The sequence below is a fragment of the Neofelis nebulosa genome, chromosome 6, assembly GCF_028018385.1.
Source record: "Neofelis nebulosa isolate mNeoNeb1 chromosome 6, mNeoNeb1.pri, whole genome shotgun sequence".
NCBI lineage: Eukaryota > Metazoa > Chordata > Mammalia > Carnivora > Felidae > Neofelis > Neofelis nebulosa.
In genome coordinates, this window is record NC_080787.1 from 53,153,766 (window position 1) to 53,172,158 (window position 18,393).

Below are 18,393 nucleotides of genomic sequence, written 5' to 3' on the forward strand. Positions count from 1 at the left end.
CTCTGTCTCAAAAATAAATAAACGTTAAAAAAAAAAAAAAGAAAAAAGAAAAAGAAAAAGAAATGCAAATTACCAGGCCCCCCTTCAAACTTAGGGAGTTAGAGATGAAGTGGTTAGGGCTGAGCAATTTGTGTTGTAACAAGACTTCCAGGTGAGTCTGCTCCTGCATTCCTAAAACTGAAAACTGTAGCATTAAGCAACAAGTCAGGTAGCTCTTCCTGATTAAAATCCCACCTCTGTGTCCCCACAGGTCAACTAACAATCCTAAGAAGGGACAAGTAAGCAGAGACCTCTCCCTACCTTGCAGTGATGAGTGGGAGCTCCTGGCCACACCCTGCCAACCAAAAGCTTACGTTGTAGACCGGAGGGGATCCCACCACAGAGAGCGACTCCACCAGATTCCCACCTGGGCAAGCTGTTCCAGAATCTGCTTGGGAAACTAGAGACCAATGATCTGATCATTAGCAAGCAACTCAAGATGGAAGGCTCAGTGCGTGGGAGATCCCAACTGCAGATGCTGAGTTACTTAGGTCTCAACACACATTTAAAGCAGAGGTTCCTACCTATCTGCCACCATGAAAAGCAAATGAAGAGTAGGTAGAAGGAGTCCGTTCATACCAAAAGGAAAACATAAGGGCATGGTTTAGGGAGACAAAAACGAATTCCACAGCAAAGTTTGATAAGCCCCAACCCAGACAAACATCCCTCCCTAGGCTGTTGGAGGCACCCACACAGAGATAAGCCATTGTCGTGTGGACTGCTACCCCTTCCTTCTTCCCTTTCCAAGGCCACTGGCAACTCCAGGAATGTACAGCTAATCTTCTTCAGGAACACTGAGCACACAGACACATACTGGAGGTATGTGAGTGTTCATCAACAGCATGAGTCAGCATGTGTGCAGAAAAAGTGCAAGCTGTGAAACAGACCACTGTTAAAATCCTGATTTTGTACTTCCATTTGGCTAAATATAGTGTCTCTGTCTCCTCTGTAAAGTGGGAATCGCAATACATCAGTCTGCATGGCAGGGAGAGTTTAGTGAGGTGGCAGAATTTAAATGACTAGCACAATCTATTTTAATATCCTCTTCCCCTGGGTAAAGGATACCTTCTCCCCCAAGACTGTACAATGGAGACATTGGACAGTGTAAAGGCAACATCTTGACATGCCCCAAGCGTATTTAGCACAACATCAGGCACACAGTAGGTGCTCAATAAATGTTTATTTGCTCAGCAGGGTATAGAGTCATTGAAGGCTTGGCTCTGGTTTCCAGATTGCAATCTCCCCTATACCCCAGCTGCGTGATTTGGGACAAGATACTCAAACCCTCTTAGTTTTGGTTTCCTCATCTATAGAGTGGAGCTAATAGGACCACTTCACAGGGTTCTGAGATCTAAATGAGAAGTAAATGGTAGCCACCGCTAGATAAAAGCAACTTTCACAGAGAAGATTAGGTGAGAGAATATAAAGTATGAAGTATGAATATCGGGCCCAATTGTATAGAGTTCATCTTGCCTTTAAATAATCCTCAAAGCAAAGTCATCACCAGCAGGGAACCTAGACAAAGTGGGAAAGAGGCAGCTTTACCCAAGCCACCCTGCCCTTCCTGCCTCCCTCTTCACCTCTCCCCTAGATAGTTCTACATACTGGAGCATCTGATGGCTAAAAGGTGGGGGCAGTGAGAAGGTGCTATAGATCCTGGGCTTCCCCTTGGGAGCAGGGAAAGAGTATCATCTAGTTCTGAGTTTCCCAGCCGGTGGGTTCAAGCACATGATATATTGATCCCCTCAGCACTCTGGGAATCTAGATGGCATTTAGGGGGTCACCAGGCCCCAGCCAGTTGTCTTAGGCCCCAAGAAATTCAAGTAATTATCCCAGCACACCGTGTGAATATTGTCATCGTCTAAATGTGCCATAACATGAACAGCGTTTGAAATAACTCAATCTGATCCAGATGCCCCAAAAGCACTTAAACCAATGAAACAGGTAAGAGAATTCTGAGGGTGCCTGGGTGGCTCAGTCAGTTGAGCATCTGACTCTTGATTTTGGCTCAGGTCATGATCTCTTGGTTGTGGAATCGAGCCCTGCATCAGGCCTCACATTGCACATTGGGCCTCCTTGACATTCTCATTCTCTCTCTCTCTCTCTCTCTCTCTCTCTCTCTCTCCCCCGCCCCGCCTTATGTCCCTCCCTTGCTCTCTCAAAAAAAAAAAAAAACCCATGGAATTTTGAGGAGTATCATAAAGTGATGAGATTTCAGGGCTGAAAGTGAGTCCTCTTGCCACCCACCCCCAAGCTCTTCTGCCCTCAGCTCTGCAGTTTTCAGGCAAAAGACTAAAAAAGAGAAAAGGGAAAGTGAGCAAAAGTTGGAAGCCTGGGAGCTCCACCAGCCTCAGTCAGACCCCTGATGAGCTCTTGGTCCCCAAGACTCGTGAGCAAGCAAGGCCAAGGGAGGTTACTGTGCCTAGGGGACCTCAAGGGGGATTTGATGGAGGAAAGGGCCAACCAGGCCTGAGCTCTGAATGCTAAGTGGGAGGAATCTGGATGGGCAGAAAGCAAGACAAGCCTGTTCTCATGATGACAGTTACTCTCTCCCTTTATCTGAGTCTGCCTTGAAGGCATAAATGAGACCTTTAGCCCATTTATAGGGCAAGATATTACCTTGTTCCTTCCAGCACTTTGCATGACAGATATTAATCCATGGGGAGGTAGAGAAATCCTGCTGGACTAAAAATAGTAATAATAACTGCTTATAGTATTGAGTACTTACCATGATCTAGGACCAGTAATGACTTCATTACATTATACTTCAGTTAGCTTTCACAGTAATTCCATAAGATAGAGCCCTGATTGTGCCCATTTTACAGATGAGGAAACCAAGTCTTCTTAGCATAAAAGTGGTAAAATTGGGGTAAGAGCACAGAAGAGCAAGCATTGGATAAATAGTAAAAAAAGGAATTAAAGAGATATAGGGAACAAAGATGCACAATCCCAAACCCATCTTCTTTCTAGAACCAAGGCAGACAAGATGGGAAATCATGTGTTCTCTCTGCATTAAGAGAAGAGCAGCCCCCAGCAGAAAAGTTTGAGGTTGGCATTTGACAGGCCCATTGACAAAAGCAGATTGAATGCTCACCCGTTACGTTTGTGTCCGCAATAATAATTTCATCCACATAGAACCCACTCGTCTCCTGAGACAGAGGGAGGAGGTCAATCTGATGAACCAACACAGAGGAGTTTGCCAGAGGCAGCTGGGAATACTCAGGGTGATGCACACAAGACTCCCAGAGGTCAATGCAAGTGAACTGCCAGCTGAAAAACAAGACCACAGGCGAAATGGACCTCTCTGTGTGCACCTGAGACCCTTTCCTGAAGAACCCAAGTTCACAGACCTGGGGGCCTGGGTACTGTGCAGCCAGGAGAGACACCCTAAGAAGTCCTGCACCCAAACAGTCCTGTGTGCCCCAGGTACAAGCCTCCTGTCCAAGACAGGCTCGGCTCAGCTCAGCCTGTGATATCACTCAAGTGAGGCACACTTCAAGGCAATCGTTTGTTCATGACACTCAATGTCAGCATTTTCAAATTACAGTATAATTAGGTATCTTAGGCAGCTATATGTTAGGCTATAACCTCAGAGAAGACTAACATTCCTGGACACACTCAGGTTTAAAACCACTTACAAAACCCGTAAGAGTTATATGGAAAGAACACTGAATCAAGGGATCAAAGATGCATGAGTTTTATTCCAGAGTCTTTGCTTACTCGCTGTACAAATCTTAGTGACTCACAAATTCTCTGGGTCCCAATTTTTCTCATCTGTAATTTCAAGCAATGGTCTCTGAAATCTCTTCTAGGAGCACCTGGGTGGCTCGGTCATTTAAGCGTCTGACTCTTGGTTTTGGCTTAGGTCATGATCTCACAGTTTGTGAGTTTGAGCCCCATGTCAGGCTCTGCACTGACAGTGCTTGGGATTCTCTCTCTCCCTCTCGCCCTCTCTCTCTCTGCCACTCCCCTGCCCACTTGCTCTCTCTTTCTCAAAATAAACAAACATATAAAATAAAATAATAAAGTAAAATAAAATCTCATCAAATAAAGATCTCTCTTCCAGATATGTTCTATGATTCTATCCCTATGAAAAGTGTCAGAGCACTTCTAAAACGTATTCTATTCCTAACAATTAACCACTTTTAAACCTCTTAGTCAAATAAAATGAATTTGGAAGCTCTAGTTACTATCTGAGTCCCAAGGGGCACCTGGGTGGCTCATTCAGTTAAGCCTCCGACTGCGACTCAAGTCCTGATCTCACTGTTGGTGAGTTCAAGCCCCACACCAGACTCGCTGCTGACAGCACAGAGCTTGGAGCCTGCTTTGGATTCTGTGTCTCCCTCATTCTCTGCCCCTCCACCACAAATGCTCCCTCACTTTCAACAATAAACAAACATTGAAAAAAAAATTTTTAACATCCAAGGCCCAAATTAAGAGATCGTTAGTACCTCACGTGGACCACTGTCCCCAAGAGAGCTAATGATCCCAGCTGGAAGAATTCCCACCACACCTCCCCAGATTCACTACCTGTTGGGAGTGGTCCCTATGAGACTCCAGTCACAGGTGGCGTTCTTCTTAACAAAGTTTTGAAAGTCAGTTGTGAAAACCACGGTCACCTTCAGGATGTTAGTCGTGTGGCCTCTGTATGCAATGCACAACTATGGACACCAAATAAGCACATGAGTTCTGTTAGTGCAAGAAGCAGCCATTCAAGCAATGAGTAATGAAGGGAGTCCACCTCCCTAGAAGCCTGCCTCGTGTTGTGAGAGAGCCATCCCAGGTCCTCTACTCCCGAAGTTTACTAGTCTCACTAAAAAAAGACATAATCAGAATAAATTGTTATTTACTCCACAGAGAGTTATTAAATGCCTACCACTGGGCTAGGAAGTTCGGATTTTAGAGTATCTCCATGAGAAAAACCCCTATTCTGACCGGTTACCTGTGCAACCTTGAGCAAGTCACTTACCCTCTCTGAGCTTCAGTTCCTTAACTCTAACTCACTGGCATCCTTGGTTTCTGAGTTCAATAAAATTGCCCCGAGGAGACTTTATAGCAAGGTTTTTCCACTGTTGACCTTTTGCACTGGATAATTCCTTTCTGTGAGGGGGCTCTCCTGTGCACTGTGGGATGTTTAGTGACATCCCTAGACACTAGCCACTGCATGCCAGTAGCACTTCCCCAGGTGTGACAACCAAAAATGTCTCCGTAATTGCCAGCCTTTCCCAAGGAGGCAAAATCGCCCCTTTGGGAGCCTCTACTGTAGAGGAGGAGCCAAAAGATGCCCATCTAATCCCAGCTCCCACTGAAACTGATCAGAGATGGAGTTTCATTTTATTTATTTTGAAAGAGAACATGTGTGCAATTGGGAGAGGAGCAGAGAAAGAGGGGAGAGAGAGAATCCCAAGCAGGCTCCGCACTGTCAGCACAGAGCCTGACATGGGTCTCGAACCCATGGACCATGAGATCATGACCTGAGCCGAAATCAAGAGTCAGACTCAACTGACCGAGCCGCCCAGGTGCCTCTCGGAGATGGAATTTTGATGAGTATTGGAGAATGATATGATTTCAGGGATGAAAGAGAATCCTCTTGCCACCCACCCCCAAGTACTGCCATGAGTTCAGCCACCCCCTTGGGCTCACTCAGGGGCCCAAAGAGCAAACAAGCTGCACTCTTTCATGAAAGATGGCAACGCTTGACACAAGGGATTGAAGTTATTCAAGAAGTGTGCTGGTCAATCCATCAGTAAACAAATAACTATAAATAACAGTAACTAGCATTAACTAGGTCCTAACCACTGCACACATTGGTAGATTATATCATGCAACCTTCAACACAATTCTAGACCCTACCACTACCCATTTTACAGAGGAGTAAACTAAAACAAGACACTGAGGACATATAGGGGGATAGAGTCAAAATTCAAAACCAGATAGTCTGGAGGTGTCTGCGTGGCTCAGTTGGTTAAGTGTCCAACTTCAGCTCAGGTCATGATCTCATGGTTTGTGGGTTCCAGCCCCACATCAGGCTCTGTACTGACAGCTCAGAGCCTGGAGCCTACGAAGGATTCTGTGTCATCGCCTCTCTCCGCCCCTCCCCTACTCGCATTCTCTCTCTCTCTCTCTCTCTCTCTCTCTCTCAAAATTAAATAAACATTTTAAATTTTTAAATAAAAATTTAAAAATTATAAAACAAAATAGTTTGACTACAGAGTCTGCACTCCCGCCTAGTGAGCAAAGAAAATACTGGAGCTTATAAAAACGTCCATAGGTCTCACAGCTAAGACAAAAGCATCTAACTAATAAGAACCAGAAGTATCTGTTCACCACTTGAAACAGCGGCTAAGAAACCTGGAACCTCAGCCCACAATGCCTTAGGCAAATCATGGCAATCACTCTTTCATGCTCCTGCTTCGCCAATCTCAATGCCAGAGAATAATGCCAACCCCTCCCTACCCACTTCACCTGGCATCCTGATGGCTGCTACTTACGTGTGTGTGCCGATCTAGCCAGTAGCCCTTCTGGGCAGCTGGGGATGTTAGGACAAGGTGTCGAGGCTGGTGGAGGCTGAATCTCCCACAGTAGGGCTCTGTCGCACTGGTGAGGTCCCCCTCAAAGCTGGAACCTTCTGGACCTGGATGCAGATAAAATAGGAAGACAGGCATAAATGTTGAATAAGACAGCTTCTTGACATGTGTAGAGGGATTGGGTTATGAGTGTACCATGACAGCAGCCCTTCAGCCCTCGGGTGAGCTGGGCCAGGCTTGGGCTTAAAGGCTCCTGCTGTTAAGAACCCCATTCTGCCTGCCACAGAGCATCAAACATCTATTACCATTTTCTGTATGTACCATGACATGAAAAACTGTTGAGAAGGAAAGAGACAAGGAATGCTGACTGGAATTTAGTTCACCTTAGCATTTTAAAAACATGCTTTCACATTTTTAGAATTTGCTAAGATGACTATTTCACGTAACAACTTCTTTATTTGGATACAATTTGGGGCGCCTGGGTGGTTCAGTCAGTTAAGCATCTGACTCTGTTTCAGCTCGGATCATGACCTCATGGTTTTGTGAGTTCGAGCCCCATGTTGGGCTCTGTGCTGACAGTGTGGAGTCTGCTTGGGATTCTTTCTCTCTCTCCATCTCTGGCCCTTCCCTGCTCACACTGTCTCTGTCTCTCTCAAAAATAAACAAAAAAATTTTTTGAATTAAATAAAGTATGCCATTTTAGGGATTTTGTTCCCGCATGTGTGGTTTGCCTTCCCCCACTGTATGGAATGGGTAGTACTGAGCTCCACCTGACAGCTCACCGTGAATGCCTTCTCTTTCTCTGGCACCCACACCAAGGAGCTTCCTCCCACGTGTGTAATCACTCTCTTGGCCACTCAGTGTCCAAATCCACTTTCCATATCTTTTCTTGACTCTGGTGGCAGGAAATGAAGATTGTTCCCATTTTACAGAATAAAGAGAGAAGACCATGGTAGAGAAGAGGATCTGCATTTGTCAAGCCAAGGACAGCGCATACCTTGTTCAAATCCAAGCCAGAGTAGGATGTTGGCAGAAAGGGGTTCCAGTTGGCATTTGACTGCAAGTAACTTCTCAATGGCTACTTGAATCTGTTTTTAAAAAAAAAAAAAACTATCAAGGAGTGCCTAGGTGGCTCAGTTGGTTAAGCATCCGACTTCGGCTCAGGTCATGAACTCGCGGTTTGTGAGTTCAAGCCCCATGTCAGGCTCTGTGCTGACAGCTCAGAGCCTGGAGCCTGCTTCAGATTCTGTGTCTCCCCCTCTTTCCGCCCCTCCCCCACTCATGCTCTGTCTCTCTCAAAAATAAGTAAACATTTAAAAAAAAAGTTTTTTTTAAAACTGTCAAGAGTTTATACAGTGGGGATAAAGACACCCGCCCCCAGTTCCCCCACCTGTCATTATTGAAAGAAGTTTCCCACCTGATGGGCTGTGGCATTTTCAGGGACTGGCTGGCTAGAGACATTGTCCCACGTAAGGAAGAAGTTCCTTCTGCCAGACAGAGTCAGCATCTAAAATGTCAAGTGACAAGACTGAATGACATATGCTAATCAAGCCAGAGAAACTCAGGATATATCTCTTCTGCTTGCTATCTCCTTTTATTTATAATTTCAATTTTGTCTAAACTCACTATCACCTAGAGATATCTAGGGATCAAGTGTCATCACCGAATGGAAATGTTCCCATGTCTATCCCTCTGTTCATCCGTTCCCCTTCTTTTCTGTAGGGTGCCAGACTTAAATGTTCCCACTGAATGGCCTCCTTTCAGCCCTTCTCACCCATCACTCTTTCCAGGGGGTGGCCTGGTGGGCAAGAGCAGCCACATGGCACGCCACACTCTCTCAGACGCTTATTCAGTCTCTGCTTTGCTGCTAGCATGTTCCCTGACAGGCACGTTATACTTTTATTATGAAGTAAGATCTATCCTCTTATATCACTTGCTCTTTTCTACTTCACTCTGTGGTTATTTGTGTACATGTTTTACTATTAGACTGTAAGCTTCAAAAGCAGAGTCCATATTGACTCATCTTTGTACACCAAAAAGTGAATTGAAAGTACGCTGAGATAGTTCAACAAAAATATGGGGCACATCTGAGAGACCTGAAAACCTTGACCTTTACAAAGTCGATGTAGAAAACACCATCTTTCCCTATGGGTAAATAGGGCCTGAATCTGTAAAAACAATGGGATCTTGTCTGTGTACACATATGTACATGCCTACACAAGTGTGTATGTTTGGAGGACCGTATCTCTACACTGGGGAAAACATTTCCAAAAGAGGACTTACCTGGAAACTTGACCATGAGTAAAGTTATATTCATAATAAGACTTTGCGTTTTCTTCTTAGATGTCTTCACAACCCCTATTGGATAGATATCCTATCTCATGGGGAGCAGAGTTATCATTACATCTCAAGTCTCCTGGCTCCCAGCTAGTGATCCTTCCACTAGACAAGACTATGCTCCTTCCAGAGTTCAGCCCCTGACTCTAACCCCACAGGACAAGGAAGAGACACAAACCTGGATTTCCGGAAGTCTCTGGGCACGGATTCGGATCTGATGCTTCTCCCGGAGGTAAGTGCTGACCACAGCAGGGTTCAGCCAGGTGTTGTGGATCTGGACACCAATTCTCATTCCCCTGCTGGGGACTCTCCCATAATGCTCTGCTTCCAGGTAGTACCTGGTGCCACCAACCAGCTCTAATTTGGGAGTCTTCCGCTGCCAGGTCCCTTCATTCCCATGATGCTCCCAGGCGTCAAACCAGTCAGCAGTGCCCACGCTGATGGAGGCCACTTTCACCTGTGGCCCAATAAGCATGTCACTATCAGAACTATGAAGCTTATGAGCATTTTTTTTCTCAATTAGCAAATGTCTGGACAGCTACGAATAGGGTCTTCGGAATGGTCTGCTTTTCCAACAAGTTAGCTCAGTCACGCTGATGTCTGTGGTTGTATACGATCCTCCACTCCCCCCTGTCTCTCTATCAAACTGTATTCAGATGAGGCTGGATGGGCCATGTATAGAGCAGAGAGAGCCAACCTGGAAACCTGGCTTTACATGATACTATGGACAAAATAGTTCTAAGCCATTTGAGAAACCTAGAAGGACTTGACCACATCAGAATCTATGATGTTTCTCTAGCCAATCAGCAAAACAATTTCATAGAAGCATGTTAATAATTTGAGGGGGAAATGTGGTTCTTTGTCAATGGCACTATTGAATTTTGGCTTTTTGTTAGAAGCAGTTTTTGAGAGAGAGAAAACAAGCATGAGCAGAGGAGGGGCAGACGGAGGGAGAGAGAGAGAAGGAGAGAGAAAGAGAAAGAGAAAGAGAAAGAGAAAGAGAGAGAGAGAGAGAGAGAGAGAGAGAGAGAGAGAATCTTTTAAGTGGTTCCATGCCCAGTGCAGAGCCCAACACAGGGCTCAATCTCACGAACTGTGAGATCATGACCTGAGCTGAAATCAAGAGTTGGACACAGCCGACTCAGCCACCCAGGCACCCCAAGCACTTTTTCTTATTCTTCAAAGCTGATCAGGGAATTCCTAAAGAAGACTGGCTACATCTCTACCCAAAAATCAGTGCAAAAGGCACAAGTTTTAGAATCAGACAGATAGGAGTCTGAGCCCTAAATATGCCTCTTATGACCCAAGTGACCCTGGAATGGCCACTTCCAAACCTCAATTTCCTTATCTGGAAAATGGAGATAAATATACTCAGCTCACAGAGATGCTGTGAAGATAAGAGACAAGGTATATAAAATGCAGCTTAATGCCTGGCTTCAAGTAAGTGCTTAATGAATGTGCCAACACATTCAACCAAATTCATTTTCAACAATTAAAATCATATCAATTAGGTCTCAATTTTTTTAAATTAACAAAAAATAAGCCCATTCCCTCCACAAAACAAAACATTAAAATCCCTGGTTGCTTAGTGGCATGTTACAACTATTAGTAGAATATGAGAGCTTTAGTATTTTTTTTTAAGAATGAAAGACTGGGGACAAAAAAAGGAAAGTAAGAGGAAGGTGAATACCTTGGTCCTTGGGTCCTCTGACTGACTGAGGTACAGGGAAGCTTGATCATCAGCCTGTACCCAGAAAGTGTAATTATTGGTCTCTGGAGCCACAAAGAATCCACTGAGCCGTGCTCTGGAAAGCAGAGAAACACAGAGAAGTGAGAGCAACCAATGCCTGAATCACTGACCCGACAAGTGGGTGCCCTTGTACGTTGTTTTTCTTTATGTCGATGAGGAAGAAACAGGGGACTCTTGTGCCACAAGAGTGGCCAGAGTACTCTGTAAACAGCTATTCCCATGGCACCTGCTAATCATTCTCTCAACACATCTCTTCACAGTGGCCATGACTACCTTCACAGTCATGTACCTTTGGGAAAGTTGCAGCCGCAGCACGGGACTGTCTGGAGGCTTAGCATTTACTAACAGCTAGTGGATTGTAGGGGCTCAATCAATAGAAATATTATTCTTATTATTAGAAATAAAGAGATCACCAGTAAGAATTTGCTCTGACTTGTTCCAGAACCTTGGTTTCTTGTCTCCTACTCCAACATATCATACTTCATGAGGTATATTAGATCACTCCTCTGGCTAAAGTCAGTTATTAGCTGCATCACATGTGTGCATATGCATAGCTGTAAGTGGCAATCACAAATTAGCAAATGTGTTTCCTGTTGAATAATCTTACGTGACTTGTGGACAACACTGCAGTTCTTTATGAAGGGGGTAAAGTGATAGGCTTAAAATAACCTCAAATAATGTTAAGAAAAGCTTCTATTTTATCTCCCTCATGGTCGACATCAAGGTCATAGAAGCAGGTGTTTATGTGAGGTTTCATAGACTGGTGGCTCTCTTTAAAATATATTCCTATGGGTGAAGAAGGATATGTGCATAATGAAACATGGTAGACTTGTGGAGAAATCACAAGACTTGAAATCAGAAAAAATCAGAGCTTAGTTCTGCTACTTGATAATTGTATATATTAGATAATTTTCTAACATTAGAAAAGCACTTTACCTATCAGGGACTATAGTTCCTCATCTGCAAACTAGACCTATAAATACATCTTTGGTTGTGGCATCTCATGAACTAACTTGTCTTCAAAGGCCTAGAGCATAGTAATAAGTCAATATATATCAGTTGAACTGAATAAGATCAGGAGACACACTGGATACACTGAGGAATGTCAGGACACGCTGTCTTGCCTTGCTCTGTTGGCTGAATGTGCACATGACAAGGCTGGTCATTCCTCAAGATAATGACCTTGCTCTCAACCTTCTATTCTTGGTGTTGTTAATGTTTGTTTATTTTTGAGAGAGAGAGACAAAGATAGAGACAGAGACAGAGCATAAGCAGGAAAGGGGCAGAGAGAGAGAGGGAGACAGAATCTGAAGCAGGCTCCAGGCTCTGAGCTGTCAGCACGGAGTCCGATGCAGGACTCAAACTCACAAGCCGTGAGATCATGACCTGAGCCAAAGTCAGACGCTTAACCGACTGAGCCACCCAGGTGCCCCTCGACCTTCTAAACCTCTTTGAACACAATGTTGTGTTTAATGTAGGTTATCAGTAAATAATTTTTAATTGTTTGAAGGTCTACTAATTAAATGTTATCTCACAAAAAGAGGGCAGATTTGCTCTGAGTTTACCAGAAACCTCAATACCTACAGAGAGTATTTTTCTAATTAAATATTATGGCCCACAGAGAAAAATCCACTAAATGTGTCAACAATTCCAAATTAACAGACATAACCTACAACTTTGAAGAAGGTTGCAGGCAATTTTATGAAACATAAATGTTTAATGTTTAAGATAAACTCGTGACCTTAGTAGTAGAGACAGATATGGCTAAGTAATGATCAAACTATCTCAATAAATACCAAGAATATTTTCTGAAAATCATTTTGAAAATAACTGCTTTAAAACAGTTAAATATAATAAATTTAAAGCAGATAAATATAATAATTTATCAATTAATATGCCAATTTTTTAATTTAAAATCTTTGAATTGTAAAGAAATGAAGGACAAAGAGAATGGAAAGAGTTACTCTGATTTGTGGCTCCTCCAAATGGCAGTTAAAGAGACACTCCATGCAGGAGGTACATACAGTCAAATGTTCTTTTGTATTTTGAGGTGGTCTCTCTCCTTAACACTCCCCCCACACACTGAATATAGCTGAAAGGTTTTCCTTTGAACATTATTGATGATTCTCAGAAACCATGATAAAGATGTATCATTACATGCCACAAGGGACCACAACAATTGCCACTTTAAAACTATGCATTGGTGGTTAAATACCCATTTAGTAAGGCTTCTGGGACAAGAGACTATTCTGTTCACAGATTTTCTTCCCTACTTGGCTTCTTCAAGGTCTGAGATTCCCTGAACAGGGAACAAAGTCTTTCATTCCACAACTGAGTTGAAATTTCAAATGGCCAAATCCTTGGAGGAAGGCACAGAATGGCTGGAATTCACATTCAGGGGTCATGACCAACCTCTTTGAGAGGAGGTTTGGAAAGAGAAGAAATCCATCACACTGTTAAGGATCCAACCCCATGTATGTACACTGAGAGCACACTAAGGAAACAGTGTGTCTAAGCAATTCTCAACTTTTTATATTTTTAAGACCACTTTAGGAAACTACACATTTCAGCCAGGTCCTCGAAGTGATTAAGAATATTCACAGGGGGCGCCTGGGTGGCGCAGTCGGTTAAGCGTCCGACTTCAGCCAGGTCACGATCTCGCGGTCCGTGAGTTCGAGCCCCGCGTCAGGCTCTGGGCTGATGGCTCGGAGCCTGGAACCTGTTTCCGATTCTGTGTCTCCCTCTCTCTCTGCCCCTCCCCCGTTCATGCTCTGTCTCTCTCTGTCCCAAAAATAAATTAAAAACATTAAAAAAAAAAAAATTTAAAAAAAAATAAAAAATAAAAAAAAAAAAGAATATTCACAGCAACACTAACAGGAATACCATAATCACATTGCCGTCACTGCTACAGAAAACAATGCCCATAATAGCTTCCCCTGCTATTCACCAGCCACTGGGTTGACCTTTGGCACTGAGTAGTTGTTCCAGCAGACATGCTTGCTTTCCAGCCTTTGCTCCCTCATATGACCAGAAAGCATATGCTTGCTTCTTTCTTTGGCATCAGCCAGATGTTGGTTTCATGTCTTAGCCACGTACCTACAGCAAGTTTTACGGTGCTCTCATCCAGGTACCCTGGCTTACCCAGATTAATGTTCCAATTACTAGTTATATCCAAAGCAGACTATAAACTGACTTGTAGAAAATATAAATTTACCTATTGATCAAAATTCAGCATGTACCTAAAAAGGCTTGTGCTATACCAGCATGACCACCACCAGTTGAGAATATTGATCAAACTGTTGTTGAGTTGGTGGCTGTTAGAGTTTTTCCCCTGGAAACCTCATTTCTTACCTATCTCCTGGTCTCACCTAGGTTAGTAAAGACACTTTTGATATAAACTCCCACTTTTCCTACAGCATACCTGAAGGGTTGCCCTTCTTTTGACCAAAATCCAAATGGAGAACTGGCATTAGGGACAATCTGCCACCAGTACCCAGAAGTGGCTGCAGTCAGATCCAAGCCCTCAGCAGCATCTCCAACTTCAAAAAGCAGCCCTCGATTGCCTGTAAGACAAGCATACCTCAGAAACATCAGAGGACCTTCATCCTCCATTTGGGGAAATACTTTACCTCAGATAACACAGTGAAGATGATCCAGCTACTATCTACAGAGGTGAGTCAACTGAGACCCAGATGTTGCAGTCATGTGAGAGGTTCTATAGATAACACAAATGTTCCAGAAAGCAGAAAATATTGCTTGGTGTAGGATTTAGCCTCTTGGAAAGATACACTTGATAAAAAGCAATGATAAAAAAAAAATTGGGAAATATTTTCAAGGGACCAGAGACAAGTAGGGAGTCTTTTTTAATGAGAGTGTCAGGGAAAGAGAAACAGTCCTGTGGAGAATTGACAGAGCAAACAAATGCTGTGATGGAGTACAGAAGGACAACATGAACTTGGGCTCTGACTTATCTTGTTCAGGAGAGAGTTTCAGTATTTTAAGGTCTAGTTCAACCTGGGAATACTATTCCCTACAACCCTTTGTTCCCAGAAAATTGGCAATCCTTAAATTTTTTCACGTAACGGCCCCAATTTGTGGACTCCCACATGGAACAAATTACGTGCCGTACAGCTATGATGTGATATTTTTAATGATATTTTACTTACTAATTTGTGTTTTATATTAAGCAAACTCTGACACCAGAGGTACACGTACAATCAATATTGCATACTAACTTGGACTGCGGGTGCCACTATGGAATCATACATGTGTGGATTCAGATTCCAGCTTTGCCACTTACTAGACCTGTGGCTTTGAGCAAGCAAACTGCTTAATGCCTTCATTCTCTGAGCATCAAAATGGGGTCAATAATAGAGGTAACGCACTAAAGACTAAGGGAGATTGAGTTATACATCAATTGTATCTCAATAAACCTGGGGGGAGGGGGAATGAGTCAATTTGACAATTCTGGCAAAAAAAAAAAAAAAGACTTAGGGAGTCTAAACTATATATACAAAGAGCCTGAAATATGGTAAGTATTCAGTAAAGGATAGCTGCGGTAATTATTATCATTTTAAACTACTACTGTTGTTCCCTGTTAAATCCAACAAAAAAAGGAAGTAGAACAGGAACAAGCAGAAAAATAAGAGCGTATTTAATCTACTACTTGGATTTGTGGATAACTGTTGTGATGTCTGCCCTGTGCATGGAAAGATGTTCTGGGCAACCCTGGCCTCCACTCAGGAGACCAGCTGCACCACCACCACCATCTTGGCTGTAACAGCCAGTTGTTGCCAAATGTGCCCTGGGGACCACTGAGAACCACTGCTTTACGCAGTAATTTGCCCTACTTTCATAGAAGAAACTTCAAAAGGTCTTCATAAAGGACGTTAACTCCCAAGAACAGCTGCATTCAGCTAATTATCCTACCACTACCCAAGCAGCTAAAGCACTGAACGAGGGGAGAGCTCTCTATTTCCTGACAGGAAACACACATTCTCTCCAGCACTTGCTTCAGTAGTTTTGTTCCCTTGGATGGGAGCTCTCCTTGAGTAAAAACTGCAGATCTGGGACCTGAAGAATGCTCAAGCCAAAGCTTTTGCATGCATTTTCACACTCGAATGGCCTTTCTTTAGAAAGGTTTCTCCCCCTGCTGGGTTACTTTCCCTGTAAGTGCCGAACTTCTGGAGTTGAGCTCACTGTCTGTGGTTTCACCATGAAGTCAGCCCCTTATGGGGCAGGTAAGGAATAGAGACGTGCAGCCTGTGGTTCCAGGCTACATAACACACCAACCTCCCTTAGTCCCTAACTACGCCTGAGCTTGCAGTTCTAACGCTCACCAGAAAAGTGTTCCAATGATGTACTTTTAAGCTGCAGCCCTGAGGCAGAAGCTTTACACAGAAAGGAACAAGTAGAATCTGCCACCTTGCCTCCCCCATTTCTGCCCACTTCAGGCATAAACTTGAGGCAAAGGCATGATACATCACTACTTTTCAAAGAAGCAGACAGTCACCCACAGGGAAGAAGAAACAGCATTTAAATGCACCCCACTCTGCCCCACTCCCTGGCCTTGTCTAGTGCTGCTGTTATGGGCACAGGAGAGGACACTCTAATGCTCTGGTCTTCTTAGCCAATGGGCTCACAGCTGACCACAGTATGGAGTGAGGCAGCTTTGGGGTTTCCACCAGTAGCTACAGCAATGTCTTGATTGCAGTTATATTTTTTTAAATTTTTTTTAACATTTATTTACTTTTGAGAGACAGAGCATGAGTGGAGGATGGGCAGAGAGAGAGGGAGACACAAAATCCAAAGCAGGCTCTAGGCTCTGAGCTGTCAACACAGAGCCTGACATGGGGCTCGAACTCATGGACCGAACCATGAGATTATGACCTGAGCTGAAGTTGGATGTTTAACCGACTGAACCACCCAGGTGCCCCTTTTGCAGTTGTACTTTATGTATCAGGTCTCCCCTGAACCCCACTGGCCATTTGGTTGGGGACAGAAGTGCAGGGTCACTAAAGATCGGAACAAAGCCAAGAAGCTCTCTGAAAGGAAAGTCCTCACAGTGGTATCACAGGCCCAGAGCTCACTGAGCTAACCAGTCAAACTGCTGAGAAAGCAAACACTTATTTCCACTTCCCGGCCGCTCCTGGTGGTAACTAGAGGCCATTGTACAACGTCCTTACCTGCCTGAGGAGCAGTGAGTCTTGCACCTTTTCCTGGAGCCCTAGTGGTACATTCAATCTTCCTGGGAGACACATGTCTAATATCACACGGAATGCCTGGGGAGAATTTTTTTAATTAGATAAATGGAAAGAGAGAGAGAGAGGTATATAGGTGTGAGGCAGGACAACATGACCATCCTGAAGTAGACAGGCTCCTATTCTAAGGTAATGAACTGGATGTGAGTAATATAGCAAAAGTTGTCCCCACCAAGTGAAGGAGGCCAGGAAAGGGAGAGTGTAAGGCAACAGGGCATAGGGCAGCTTCCAGTAATTAGAAAGAAAACAAGGCAATGCAGTGCCATTCACTGAGAATGCACAAGCCTCGGCTGAGTGTGGAAGAGTAAAGGTGACGTGAGATTGTGAGGATGTTTTCCTGCATCCTTGGTATCACCAGCCAGAAGAGCCTCCCACCTGGCAGAATAAAAGGTTCTAGATGGGTACCACAAAAGGATTTCCCAAGATGGAATTCCAGAAGAATCTGCATAGCAAATGCCTGCCCAATCCAGGTTATCAAGAGGACTAAGGAGAAGGGTGGGGAGAGGGGTGGCCTTTCAGTAGAAGTGGACCCTTCTGAAGACACAGCTCTACCTTTCCCTTCTCTTCATTCCCAGGATGAGGACACCCGAGGGAATTACCCATGAATTTTTTTAATTTTTATTTTTTATTTAAATCCAACTTAGTTAACATATAGTGTAATAATGATTTCAAGAATAGAATTTAGTGATTCATCACTTACTTATAATACCCAGTGCTCATCCCAACAAGCGTCTTCCTTAATGCCCATCGCCCATTTAGCCCATCCCCCCCACCCTCCACCCCTCCAGCAACACTCAGTTTGTTCTGTATTTAAGAGTCTCTTATGGTTTGTCTCCTTCTCTGTTTTTATCATATTTTTCTTTCCTTCCCCAATGTTCATCTATTTTGTTTCTTAAATTCCACTTATGAGTGAAATCATATGATATTTGTCCTTCTCTGACTTGTTTCACTTAGCATAATACCCTCCAGTTCCATCCATGTTGTTGCAAATGGCAGGATTTCATTATTTTTCATTGCCAAGTAATATTCCATGGTGTGTATGTATTTATATACAACATCTTCTTTATCCACTCATCAGTCAATGGACATTTGACTTTCTTCCATAACTTGGCTATTGTTGATAGTGCTGCTATAAACATTGGGGTGCCTTGCCCCTACAAATCAGCATTTTTGTATCCTTTGGATAAATACCTAGTAATGCAATTGCTGGGTCGTAGGGTAGTTTTATTTTTAATTTTTTGAGGAACCTCTATACTGTTTTCCAGAGTGGCTGCACCACTTTGGGAATTGCTGTAAATTAGGAGTATGTCCATAGACTGTCCCTACAGGACTACAATCCCACCTAGTTTCAAACAAACAGATAAAATACCTTAGGGCAGGATGGCATAATGAGTCAGAAGAGGCAAAAATTTCTTCTCCCCACTCACTGCATGCCATAAGAGACACATAATCTCCTACAGCATTTAAACTATGAACTATT

General features: G+C 43.6%; 1 protein-coding gene across 2 annotated transcripts in view; it reads right to left on the reverse strand.

Moving 5' to 3' along the window:
• Positions 1–18,393, reverse strand: part of PKHD1 (PKHD1 ciliary IPT domain containing fibrocystin/polyductin) — a 473,171-nt gene that overhangs the window by 433,376 nt on the left and 21,402 nt on the right. For both annotated transcript variants that reach the window (XR_009263031.1, XM_058734233.1), the window contains exons 12-21: positions 16,839–16,934; positions 14,075–14,216; positions 10,594–10,708; positions 9,082–9,360; positions 7,984–8,073; positions 7,564–7,654; positions 6,531–6,673; positions 4,570–4,700; positions 3,134–3,309; positions 301–439 (exon numbers count right to left, since the gene is read on the reverse strand). Coding sequence is in view for 1 of the 2 variants with exons in the window: in XM_058734233.1 (XP_058590216.1) it covers positions 301–439; positions 3,134–3,309; positions 4,570–4,700; positions 6,531–6,673; positions 7,564–7,654; positions 7,984–8,073; positions 9,082–9,360; positions 10,594–10,708; positions 14,075–14,216; positions 16,839–16,934 (1,402 nt within the window). In the remaining variant the exon portion in view is untranslated. The remainder of the gene's footprint in view (positions 1–300; positions 440–3,133; positions 3,310–4,569; positions 4,701–6,530; positions 6,674–7,563; positions 7,655–7,983; positions 8,074–9,081; positions 9,361–10,593; positions 10,709–14,074; positions 14,217–16,838; positions 16,935–18,393) is intronic.